The following is a 12,618-nucleotide window of genomic DNA, read 5'->3' as shown; positions in this document are numbered from 1 at the left end:
GTGGGAGCCTTTACCCAGCAACTGATAGATTAATCAAATCATTTATCATTTATCTTCTCCCCCTTTTTGTCATATCATCAAAAAATAGAAAAGATTCAGATGAATAAAACAGAACACATGGAGGAAGAAGATGATTTCATTAAGGTTCAACCATTGGGTACAGAAGTACAAAATGATAAGATCAGATGCACAGAAACAAAGCAGATGCAAAGAAAAGAAAGAAACAACACAGACTCAATCTAAGATGGCCCTAGTCTTGACAAGATCTTGGCCAGCATCTCTTTAACATCGTTGTTGTGTCCTTCTTGCCTTTCAATGAAAGCATCATACTTGTCATTTAGTGAGCTTTGCTCATCCTGTCTCCTCTGAATCGCTTCTAGAGTCCTTGCAAGACGAGAAGGTTCATCAGAAGAAGCTTCACCGCTTTCAACTACAGGAATGGCATGTTGATCTGCAGCTTCCATAGAAGTATCATTTGCTGGGATTTCCTCAACAGGGTCTGATTCAGCAACATGATCTTCAGCATCTGCTTCTTGCATAGAAGCATCTCCATACTCTGCAGCAGGAATTTCAGAGTCTCCATTCTCTAGTGCCTGAAGGATGGCAGCTAAATTCCTGGGAGCAGAGGGATCTTCAACTTCTGGTGGGTCAACAACTTCTGGAATGACCAAGTTTGGATCTTTCTCAGACGGGTTTTCCCTCAGATAGTCAAAGAGAGTCTTGAAATCTCCTAGCAGAACAGGATACTCAGGAATCCAGATAACCATGTCCCTGCATGGGTTTGCTTCCATTTCAGCAGCCAGTCTCAATTGTTCCATCTCATCCAAGAAGGGCTTCTCTTCCAAAAGATATCTTCCTTTGAGACGAGCAAACCAGAAGTCTTCATAATTCCTCAGAATTCCACGAGGCCGTGGGGCAGCAGCTACACAGGCTTCCTGAAGTTCTAAAAACAGAGCATCTGATTCTCTGCGAAAGATCCTCCAGAAGTTCCGCATAGCAACATCATTCAATCCAGAACTTTCAGCGATTCTGAGAGTATTAAAGGTACTTCTGATATTCCTCTTTATGTTTTCAAAAACTACACCAATAGGATATATGGGGCGGGATTTTATTTGGGTTTTTGAAAAGGCAGGTTTGGAAGTGAAGTACGGATGAGGTTCTCTATCCAACCTATAAGAAGATTCTGCTTCAGTATCAGAATCTAACACTACCACTTCAGCTTCAGGACGAGGCTTGGGAGTGTAGTTGCAATCACGGAGCAGCTGCTCATGTGATGCAGAGGTTGGAAAAGGAGAATCACAAGGATTGTTTTGAGAGGTGGAGGGAGTATGTTCAAGAGTAGCGTTGAGAGAAGGTTGAGATGGAAGGAGAGTTTGAAGGGGTGGTATATCCAGAACAAGATTGGTGGAGGGTGAAGGAGACGGAATGGATTGAGGAGATGGTGGAGTATTTGTGAAGGGAAATGGTGAGGGAGGAAGAGAATTGGATTTGTTTGCATGTGAAGAAGGAATGGTTATAGGAGAGGATGGTGGTGTAAGAATATGGACAACAACGGGTGATTCTGATGTGGCTTTTTCTGGTTCAGGTGTAGGGACAATCTCTATTGGTGCAACTTCTGAACAAACAGCAGGAACAGAATTAGGTTCAGAAATGCATATACCTTTGGAACCTCTCAGAAAAGCTTTGGCCACATCCTCCGTCTTTTTCTGCTTCTTACTCTTCGGCTCTTCAATAACCTTTGCTTTGCCGCTAGCGATTTCTTTCCTTCTGACATAAGCCAGAACTTCTGGTTGATTTTCAGCCTCTTGAGCAGCATTTTCTTCATCTGAGCTTTGAATAATCATCTTCCTTTTTCTGATTTTCTTCTTCTCAACAACTTCAACAATCTCAGCATCGTTATTTGACTTCTTTTTCTTTTTCTCAGCTTCCTTCTTTTTCTTCTCAAAATCAGCAGAGACAGCCTTAGCAACCTTTGCAATGACTTCTTCTGGGGTCACTTCTTTATTGGTGGTAGCAGCAGGATGATCAAACTTTCTTTTGGTCCTTTCCTCCTTCTTACGATTCACTTTAATAGGAGCACCTTTGTCTTGATCTTTAAGACTCTTATCCTCTTTTTGTGATATCAGATACTTAGTTTTGACTTGTGGTACCTCACTATTGAAGAAGGTTTTGAATTCAGCTAGAACTGGCTCTCTTCTGATTGTTGTTCCAGCAAGAGGTTGAGGAGTCTTAATGATAGCCTTAATCACGTTCATCCTCTTTAAAGTGAATGCGTTCAGACAAGCCCCAGATGTGACAGCAAGGTCTTTCACAATACCTTCAGATTCCAGACTCTCAACAATCTTGGAATGCACCAGAAGGTTTGTAATGATTCTACCAAAAGGAATGATTGTTCCACCATTTTCTTTTCTGAAAGCGTTTCTGGAATCCTTTACTGCTTTCCACATATGGTTGAAGATAATGTAAACCACATCAACCTTCTTCTGAGTGGCAATGCAATAAAGAATATATTTTTGCTCATTGTTTATGAAGTCAGCGGCATGTGTCGCTTTCCTATGGTAGAAGCACCCAAGAATGATCTTTGTCCAGATTTTGTAGATATCTCTCAACTCCTTGACGTGTTTTGTTTTCTTGACATTTGAATAGAGAGTGGATAGAACCTCTTCCCAATCTTCCCTTTTATTGATTTCAAAAGCTCCTTCCGCGTTCTTCAAATCAAACATCACTCTAAGAATGTTTTCAGTAATAACAACAAACTTTCCATGGACGAAAGAAAGTATTGATTTTGGAGCAACCACAGCATGTGCCCAGAACTCCTTGACAAGATCTGGATAAACTGGGCCAACGAACTCAGCAAACAACGAGGTCCATCCTTGAAAGATGATGTCTTCTTTAAGATTAAATCCATGTTCTTCAAGGTTGTCAAAGTCAACAATAAGTTCACATAGAACTTCTAATTTGTTCTTGGGAATAGAGCATGCAACAACAGGAGTAAGTTGCAACGTTTCTTCTTGGAGATGATGAGGAACAGATGACTCAGCATTTTGGGATGAGGATGCAGCCATTGATGCAGAATGACCAAAACAAAACGAGCAAGAGAAGCGAACTGGGTTTTTGATTAGGTTTTTTTTAGAAAACGGCTAAGAACTTTTCAAACGAGAGAATGCAAGGAGAGAGAGAGAGACAAAGGAGCGAAAAAGATGTACGATATGATTTGAAAAGAATATATAGAGACGGATTTGAAAAGAAAAAAAATAGTAAGAAATATAAATTGAACAGTTCCAGAATCAAAGGAAATCAATTTTATTAAATGATGAGTGACGTGAGGAGAGAGAACGTGGTAAATGAAATGATTTGAAACAGTTACCTAGGTCGGCGTCTTTTCAACTGCACGCTTTGTACTAACCGTACAGATACGTGTTCATCATCAGATAATAGATGACAGCTGTATTAAGAATAGACTTTAACGCCTCAGATTCTGATCACTGCTTCTGAGTTGATCAAGTTTCTCTTCTGGAAATACTCCTTCTGAAGTGTGCTGATATAAGTCTGAATGATCTTCTGATCCATTACTTCTGATGTACACAGCTTCTGGAGGTTCACTTCTTTGTTCTGCAGCTTCTGATAAGACAAAACTGTATCTGCAGAAATTCTTAAGCTCTTTGTTTCATCAGAAACAAGTTTATCATCAAAACAGATGTTTATTGATTTGTCCACAATCAATGTTTCAATGTTGTATATTCTGTAGCATTTAGAGCATTCAGAATAATCAAGAATGAAACATCAATGCTTTAGAGACAAACAAAACAGATGGTTCCAAGACTAATAAACTTTCTTTTCTGAATTCCTACAAACATAGTTTCTTCAACAGATTTAAGAACCAGAACTTGGAAGATAATCTTTCTTCCCTTCAAGTGTTGAGATCAACTTGAGTCCAGGAGACATGTCATGTTGACTTTTATCCTCTTTGTCACCAAGAGAATCTGCAAAAGAAATAGTCTTTTTCTTTGGTACCCACATTTTCTTGGGTCCTTTCTTGTTAGATTTTCTCAAGTTCTGATTGAACTTGGGTTTAACATTATAAGCAATAGGAGGAACAGCATGATAATTTTTAATGTGAGTTTCATGATATTTCCTAGGTTGTGTCACATGCTTCTTGGTGTGTGTTATGTGAAAATTTTGAGCATGTGAAGTGTGCCTAATATCATGAGAGTGGCCATACTTGAACTGATCATACAATGGCTTGTATGTAATTTTCATTTCATCAACAGGTTCAAGTTTGTATGGGGTTTCACCCTCAAAACCAATGCCAACTCTTTTGTTTCCAGACACAGCATATATCATAGAAGCTAGCTGACTTCTGCCAATACTTCTAGATAAGAACTTCCTGAAACTTAAATCATATTCTTTCAGAATATAGTTTAGACTAGGAGTGGATTTTTCTGAATCAGAAGGAGATCCAACATTATTGGATAATTTTAAAAGTTTTTCTTTTAATTCAGAATTCTCCAACTCAAGCTTCTTTGTTTCAAATTCAAATTGCTTTTTCAGCTTTTTGTATTTGAGACTAATCTGAGACTTGAGTTCCAGTAGTTCAGTTAGACCGGAAACTAACTCATCTCTAGTAAGTTCAGAAAATACCTCTTCAGAATCTGATTCTGATGTAGATTCTGATTCGTCATCTTCTGTCGCCATCAGCGCACAGTTGGCCTGCTCATCTTCTGAATCATCTTCTGATTCATCCCAGGTTGCCATAAGACCTTTCTTCTTATGAAACTTTTTCTTGGGACTTTCCTTCTGAAGATTTGGACATTCATTCTTGTAGTGTCCAGGCTCATTGCATTCATAGCACATGACCTTCTTCTTGTCAAATCTTCTTTCATCAGAAGATTCTCCACGTTCAAATTTCCTTGAACTTCTGAAGCCTCTGAACTTCCTTTGCTTGGTCTTCCAGAGTTGATTTAGCCTTCTGGAGATCAGGGACAGTTCATCTTCTTCTTCAGATTCTGATTCTTCAGGATCTTCTTCTCTGGCCTGAAAAGCGTTAGTGCATTTCTTGATATTTGATTTTAATGCAATAGACTTACCTTTCTTTTGAGGCTCATTTGCGTCCAGCTCTATTTCATGACTTCTCAAGGCGCTGATAAGCTCTTCCAGAGAAACTTCATTCAGATTCTTTGCAATCTTGAATGCAGTCACCATAGGACCCCATCTTCTGGGTAAGCTTCTGATGATCTTCTTTACGTGATCAGCCTTGGTGTATCCCTTGTCAAGAACTCTCAATCCAGCAGTAAGAGTTTGAAATCTTGAAAACATCTTTTCAATGTCTTCATCATCCTCCATCTTGAAGGCTTCATACTTCTGGATTAAGGCTAGAGCTTTAGTCTCCTTGACTTGAGCATTTCCTTCATGAGTCATTTTCAAGGACTCATATATGTCATAGGCCGTTTCCCTGTTAGATATCTTCTCATACTCAGCATGAGAGATAACATTCAGCAAAACAGTTCTACATTTATGATGATTCCTGAAAAGCTTCTTTTGATCATCATTCATTTCTTGCCTTGACAGCTTCACGCCACTGGCATTTACTGGATGTTTGTAACCATCCATTAGAAGATCCCATAGATCACCATCTAGACCCAGAAAGTAACTTTCCAGTTTATCTTTCCAGTATTCAAAGTTTTCACCATCAAATACCGGCGGTCTAGTATAACCATTGTTACCGTTGTATTGCTCAGCAGAGCCAGATGTAGATGCAGGTGTAGATGTAGACTTTTCACTTTCATCAACCATCTTTTAAATGAAGCGTTTTTCTCTTCCTGAATCTTTTCTAAACACGGTTAAGTGCTTGCACCTTAGAACCGGCGCTCTGATGCCAATTGAAGGATAGAAAAACACTTAGAAAGGGGGGGATTGAATAAGTGTGACTTTAAATCTTGGACGATAAAAATAAATTGCACAATTATTTTTATCCTGGTTCGCTGTTAACGAAGCTACTCCAGTCCACCCCCGCAGAGATGATTTACCTCAACCTGAGGATTTAATCCACTAATCGCACGGATTACAATGGTTTTCCACTTAGTCCGCAACTAAGTCTTCCAGAGTCTTCTGATCACACACTGATCACTCCAGGAACAACTGCTTAGATACCCTCTAAGACTTTTCTAGAGTCTACTGATCAACACGATCACTCTAGGCTTAGTTCACTCCTAAGACTTCCCTAGAGTATTCTGATCAACACGATCACTCTAGTTACAAACTGCTCAGCCAACTGCTAAGACTTCCTAGAGTATACTGATCACACGATCACTCTAGTTCCTTACAACTTAATGTAATCTAAGAGTATTACAAATGCTTCTTAAAAGCGATAATCACAACTGTGATATTTCTCTTATCGTTTAAGCTTAATCTCACTAATATATTACAACAGCAATGTAGTGAGCTTTGATGAAGATGAAGATTCTGAGTTTAGATTTGAACAGCGTTTCAGCAAGTTTGATATAAGTTGTTTTGGTGCAGAATCGTTAACCTTGCTTCTCATCAGAACTTCATATTTATAGGCGTTGAGAAGATGACCGTTGAATGCATTTAATGCTTTGCGTGTTCCGTACAGCATCGCATTTAATGTTATACGCTTTTGTCAACTACCTCGAGCCTTGTTCACGCTGTGTCTACTGACGTAGCCTTTAGTAGCTTTTAACGTTCCTTTTGTCAGTCAGCGTAGTCTGCCACCTGTACTTCCTTCTGATCTGATGTTTGTGAATACGACGTTTGAATATCATCAGGGTCAAAACAGCTTGGTGCATAGCATCTTCTGATCTTCTGACCTTGAAGTGCTTCTGAGCGTGATACCATCTTCTGATCTTCAGTGCTTCTGATCTCATGTTCTTCTGATGCTTCCATAGACCCATGTTCTGATTCTGCTTCGACCATCTTCTGATGTCTTGCCAGACCATGTTCTGATGTTGCATGCTGAACCATTTGAGATACAACTTCTGAGCGCTGAATTATGCGTACTCTTTATATATATTTCCTGAAAGGGAAATTGCATTGGATTAGAGTACCATATTATCTTAAGCAAAATTCATATTATTGTTATCATCAAAACTAAGATAATTGATAAGAACAAATCTTGTTCTAACAGTAGACACTCAAGATTCACCATTGATCAAACATGTTTCAATATTAAACAACACAATGTCATGATTCCAACACAACAATACAATGAGAAAGTCAAGAGATGTTATCTATCATCATCTTCATGACAACAACACCAAACCTTAGTTCTGTTTCATGATAAGTCTTGCTATAATGAGGAAACTAACTAGAACCCTTCTTGTTCAAGAAGATAAAGATTGGTGAAGAAATGAGATGAAGATGATAATGGTTTATGCTATTCTCCACGATTTCTTCTTCTTCTTCTTCTTCTTCTTCTCCATTTTCTTCTTTTCTTTTTTCCCTTCTTTTCTCTTCTTTCTTTCCTTTCTTCTTTCTGATTTTTTCCTTCTCTCTTATCTTCTTATCACTTCTTTTTCTTCTTTTCCTTACACACACACATAAGTTTTAAAATATCTTAAAGAAATTTAGATTTTATGTTAGGTAAAGAGTGGCTTCAAAGAAGTTTTAAGTGTGTGTGTGAGTGTGAGTGTGAGTGTGAGATGCCTTAATATCTTAGAAGATACTCTCATACTTTCACAAGACTCAGGTCACTCAGATAGACACGACTAGACGAGTTTTCACACTTCCTCTCTTTCACAACTCTGAGGCTTACAAGTTCATTTTCCAAATACGCATGATCATATAAACACTTTAATGGAATCTTGAGTCTCATGATTTATGAGGCTTGATATGTCCACCATCATCAAGTAGTTAAAAATATATTATCATCGACTTCAGTAATCATTAGCGTTGTCGTTATCAATACACTTGGACGATTGTCAACATAATCATCAGAAGCTCATAAATCCATGGGTTTTACCCTCTGTTGTTTCTCCTAACTGAGATAAAAGACTACATCTACTCCCTCAGTTATGAAATCCAACCAAGGGGGACAGTGAGGTGCACTTTCCAATTTTAAAAATAAAAAAAATGTTATTTCTAGGCATCGAACCCATGACCAATTCCACTTTTCCTCTCTGTTGACAATTAACCCGAGGGAAAAAGTGGCACACTTTCTATTACACACTACTTTGCCTCGCCCTCGAAACCAAGGTGAAATCTCTTTTCCAATTGAGATAAAATCACTTATTCGTAATAGTGTTGAGTCACCTTTTTTCACGATCTAATCAAACACACATAATTAATTTCTGATTTTTCACATTCAATTTTGATTCGAATAAATCAATTCCGTGATTTGAATTAAGATTCAAAATACTCAAATTAATAAAAGTGAACTGTTGATTTGAGTTAATACTTGACACAATTTGAATCATTCTCTCATGTGTTTCTTGATCCAAAACTCCGGCTAATTGACTAGAAATATATTACATTGACTTTAAACAAATAATTCGATTTATACATGCATAAAAACGATTTAGCACTGAACCTTAGAATGTGCAATTACGTGAGGAGACTCAATTACGATAAACAAATCAAAATAATAAATCGAGAATCAACAAAACATAAATTAGGGCAAACCCTAGCACATCTTCGGTAAGCTCCTAGTGTTAACATAAAATTAGTTACAGAGTTAATTTTTCCAAAAACCTAATTCCCAAGCCACCCTCTTCTGTAGTTGATGTGCATACATTATGCCAAGCAACAATAGCTAGCTTCTTAGAGAAGATATCACATGTCATATAAAATTTGTCATGCATTTTTTCAAGATCTTTGATGATTCTTTTAAGACCAATCTTAATCATATCATATAAAATTTCTCATGCATCTTTTCAAGATCTTTGATGATACTTTTATGACCAATCATAGATTAAGAAATTGTAGATTAGCATGCCTAGTGCCACACTTTTAATCAACTAATTTTAATAAATATAGTAATAAACCATCATTATAAAATATAGTAATAAAATATATAATTTTTAATAAATATTTTCCGGCAAAATAAACTAGTATATAAGTATTACATAAAATAAGTAATACTAATATGCATTAATATTTTTGTCTTCAATTCTTAACAAATCCACCAAACAGTTGTTTCCAAATGACAGGTACTAGATCAATACTAATCTAAAACCACTCTTTAATTTAAGTATTTAATCAATGGATTAAAACTCAATAATATTTTTGACGTTTCAACATCATGCATGCACTCTCATTTTCAAGTTTTCTGTTAATTATAACCAATTAAGAGAAGAAAGGAGAGAATAACAAAAAATTCTTGTTTCTTCTTAGTTTTCTCCATTTTGCATAATTTTATGATCATTGTTTTCCATTGTTATGCATGATAAAAAAAATTAGAAATAAAAATTAAAAAAAAATGAGAGAGATAATTAGCATTCATATTGGACAAGCTGGAATTCAGGTTGGTAATTCATGTTGGGAATTATATTGCCTTGAACATGGCATTCAACCAGATGGAACAATGCCCAGGTTTATATCATAAATTATTTTTTAATTCTATTTCTATATATTATTTTGTATTATGTAGCTATGAATTTTTCATTGATTTAATAAAAATCGTAGATACAAATTATAACATATTATATGTAAACGGATCATGAAATGTGTTACACGGATCATAAATTGTGTTTCAGAGATCTTTGAATGATTGAAATCTTGTTCAAAAAGTTTATCTTATTAAATCATGAGATAAATCATGTAAAAGATATATCAGATATTTGATATTGACGCAATATTGGCATATAAAGATATATCTAAAAATTTCACTTTTTAGTATTATTTGTGTCAACGTGAAAATTTCAATTTCGTGTCTGGTATCTGGTATCTGTGTCTCTGGTATCTGCGTCAATAATTCATAATATTTTTGCAGTGATGAGCCAAAACATGATGATGCATTCAACACATTCTTTAGTGAAATTGGGACTGGGCAATATGTTCCAAGGGCTCTATTTGTTGATCTAGAGCCAACTGTAATTGATGAAATTAGAACTGGTCCTTACAGACAACTCTTTCATCCAGAACAGTTGATTTCTGGTAAAGAAGATGCTGCTAATAATTTCGCAAGAGGACATTATACAGGTTAGTCACAACTCCTATAATATCCGAAATTTCATTTGGTATATTTTACTAACGATGCTTTTAATCGAAGTTGTGTCTGGTGTCTGACACAGATTAGTGTCTGATTGTGACACATGTAATACATTTGAATAATTCGTTTTCTTTAATTATTACTGGTGTCAACGAATCAGTATCTTGTCTGGTATCTGTATTTATGTCAGTGTTTCTAATCTAAATTTTGATTTGATTGTCTATAATACTTATGATGCAGTTGGAAAACAAGTTGAAGAACTTTGTCTAGATCGAATCCGAAAATTAGCAGACAATTGCACTGGCTTGCAAGGTTTCTTGGTTTTCAATGCTGTTGGTGGTGGAACTGGTTCGGGTTTAGGATCATTACTTCTAGAAAGATTGTCGGTAGATTATGGAAAAAAGTCGAAACTCGGCTTCATCATTTATCCTTCTCCTCAGGTTAGGCTAAAGAAAATCGTAACAATAACTTATATTATACGAACTTATCTACTGACATAAGTATCTGTAAGACTATTTGACATGTTCATAAGTTGTTTTCAGCGTATTTTCATTAAATTTCGAAAATAGCTTATTAAAACGGCTTATAAGTTATATGATAATGATAATGTGATTCCGAACATGCAGGTTTCGACCGCGGTTGTTGAACCTTACAACACTGTTCTATCCAACCATTCTCACATTGAGCATAGTGATGTAGTTGTGCTTTTAGACAATGAAGCAATCTATGACATTTGCAGAAGATCTTTAGACATAGAGAGACCAACATACACCAACTTGAACCGATTAATATCGCAAAGTATCTCGTCATTAACAACTTCGTTGAGATTCGACGGTGCAATCAACGTAGACATTTCCGAATTCCAAACTAACCTCGTACCTTATCCCCGAATCCATTTCATGCTTTCGTCTTACGCGCCCGTGATATCGTCCGCGAAGGCCTATCATGAGGCGTTGTCCGTTCCCGAGATCACTAGGGCTGTATTCGAGCCGTCGAGTATGATGGTCAAGTGTGATCCAAGACATGGAAAATACATGGCATGTTGCTTGATGTATCGCGGCGATATTGTCCCGAAAGATGTTAATGTCGCAGTTTCAAATATCAAGACAAAGAGAACAGTTCAATTTGTTGATTGGTAACTATAACTATATCAGTAACTTATACGATAAGATAAGCGCTTATATAGCTATATAAGCGCTTATTTAAGCAAAAAACATTATATTGATGAAAATTTAACTTTTTTTAGGTGTCCAACTGGATTTAAGTGTGGCATAAACTTTCAACCGCCGACCGTTGTACCGGGAGGCGATCTAGCCGAGGTGAGACGCGCGGTTTGCATGATAAGCAACAATACGGCTGTTTCCGAGGTATTCAACAGGATTGATCACAAATTTGATCTCATGTATGCAAAAAGAGCATTTGTTCATTGGTATGTTAGTGAAGGAATGGAAGAAGGTGAATTTTCCGAGGCTAGAGAAGATCTTGCTGCTCTTGAAAAGGATTATGATGAAGTTGGTGAAGATGGTGTAGATGAAGGAGTAGAAGATTATTGATTTTAATGTAATGTATGTATCTATATTTCTATGTTGTATGATATGTTTTGTTATAAATCTGGATCAATCATCGGTCAGACTTTACTTACGAATCATCGGTCAGACTTTACTTACGAAAGGTTAATAGCACAAATGTTGTATTTACATACTCGTGTTTAGATTTCACGTAATCTTAAAATATAAAAGTGTTAAAACTATTGAAAAGAGGTATGACATTATTATGATTCTATCTGATTCGAAAGATTAGTCTTTGCAGACAAATATACATGTTTTATAACAAAAAAGAAAGATTTAGACTTCATGCATATTGTTTGAACATAAAAATGAGCAAAAGGGTGAAAGATTCCATAGAGCTTCATTGCAATCTTGAAAATTTTCCATGTACTCATGCACACCATTAATGGCATAAAGTGAAGCTGAAATTTGTCTTTCAACTTTCATCCTTTCAAATTCTGAAACCCCTAATTCATCAATCATATCCAACCCTTGACCAAAAGGAAAGTTATCAAAAATAGGTCCAAAATCCCATGAAACATTGGACTTATTGTAACTTGACTCATACTCAATGAAATTGCTCATATCTGGCCTATATGCATCATCGAATAATCCTGTATTTTGTATTGTCGTCACATTAGAAATCGAGTTTTCAATGTTTTCATAGATGTTTTTGCTCGAAGTAGTACTAGTGCTAGTCACGCTACTAGCACCAGTACTATCAATAGTACCACTAACCATATCAACACTATTAATCGTGCTACTAAAAATAGTACTAGTGCTAGCTACGTTGCTATCACCAATATTATTAATAGTACCACTAACCATGTCAATAGTGTTTGTAGTACTACTAATATTTATGCGATTAGTATTACTATTAATCGCATTAGCAATAGCACGGCTCGT

The 12,618-nt window shown here is 36.3% G+C and overlaps 1 protein-coding gene and 1 pseudogene across 1 annotated transcript; one reads left to right on the top strand and one right to left on the bottom strand.

Moving 5' to 3' along the window:
* Window positions 1-9,318: 9,318 nt before the first annotated feature.
* On the top strand, window positions 9,319-11,830 carry LOC131598837 (tubulin alpha-1 chain-like). Its single transcript, XM_058871408.1, has 5 exons — window positions 9,319-9,546; window positions 9,947-10,155; window positions 10,406-10,605; window positions 10,792-11,300; window positions 11,412-11,830. The coding sequence occupies exons 1-5, from the start codon at window positions 9,434-9,436 to the stop codon at window positions 11,716-11,718; spliced, it is 1,338 nt and encodes a 445-aa protein (XP_058727391.1). The 5' UTR covers window positions 9,319-9,433; the 3' UTR covers window positions 11,719-11,830.
* LOC131598838 (ethylene-responsive transcription factor ERN2-like) overlaps window positions 10,842-12,618 on the bottom strand; it is a 2,268-nt pseudogene continuing 491 nt past the window's right edge.

The sequence above is a fragment of the Vicia villosa genome, linkage group LG4 (genome assembly GCF_029867415.1).
Source record: "Vicia villosa cultivar HV-30 ecotype Madison, WI linkage group LG4, Vvil1.0, whole genome shotgun sequence".
Taxonomy (NCBI): Eukaryota; Viridiplantae; Streptophyta; class Magnoliopsida; order Fabales; family Fabaceae; genus Vicia; species Vicia villosa.
This window is presented reverse-complemented; position numbering and strand designations above follow the sequence as displayed.

Bases quoted from the DNA above. Each gene is read 5' to 3' on its own strand.
- LOC131598837 (XM_058871408.1), top strand. From the start codon at position 9,434: ATGAGAGAGATAATTAGCATTCATATTGGACAAGCTGGAATTCAGGTT. The intron at 9,547-9,946 runs GTTTATATCATA...ATATTTTTGCAG, and splicing joins CCAGATGGAACAATGCCCAG to TGATGAGCCAAAACATGATG. The intron at 10,156-10,405 runs GTTAGTCACAAC...CTTATGATGCAG, and splicing joins CGCAAGAGGACATTATACAG to TTGGAAAACAAGTTGAAGAA.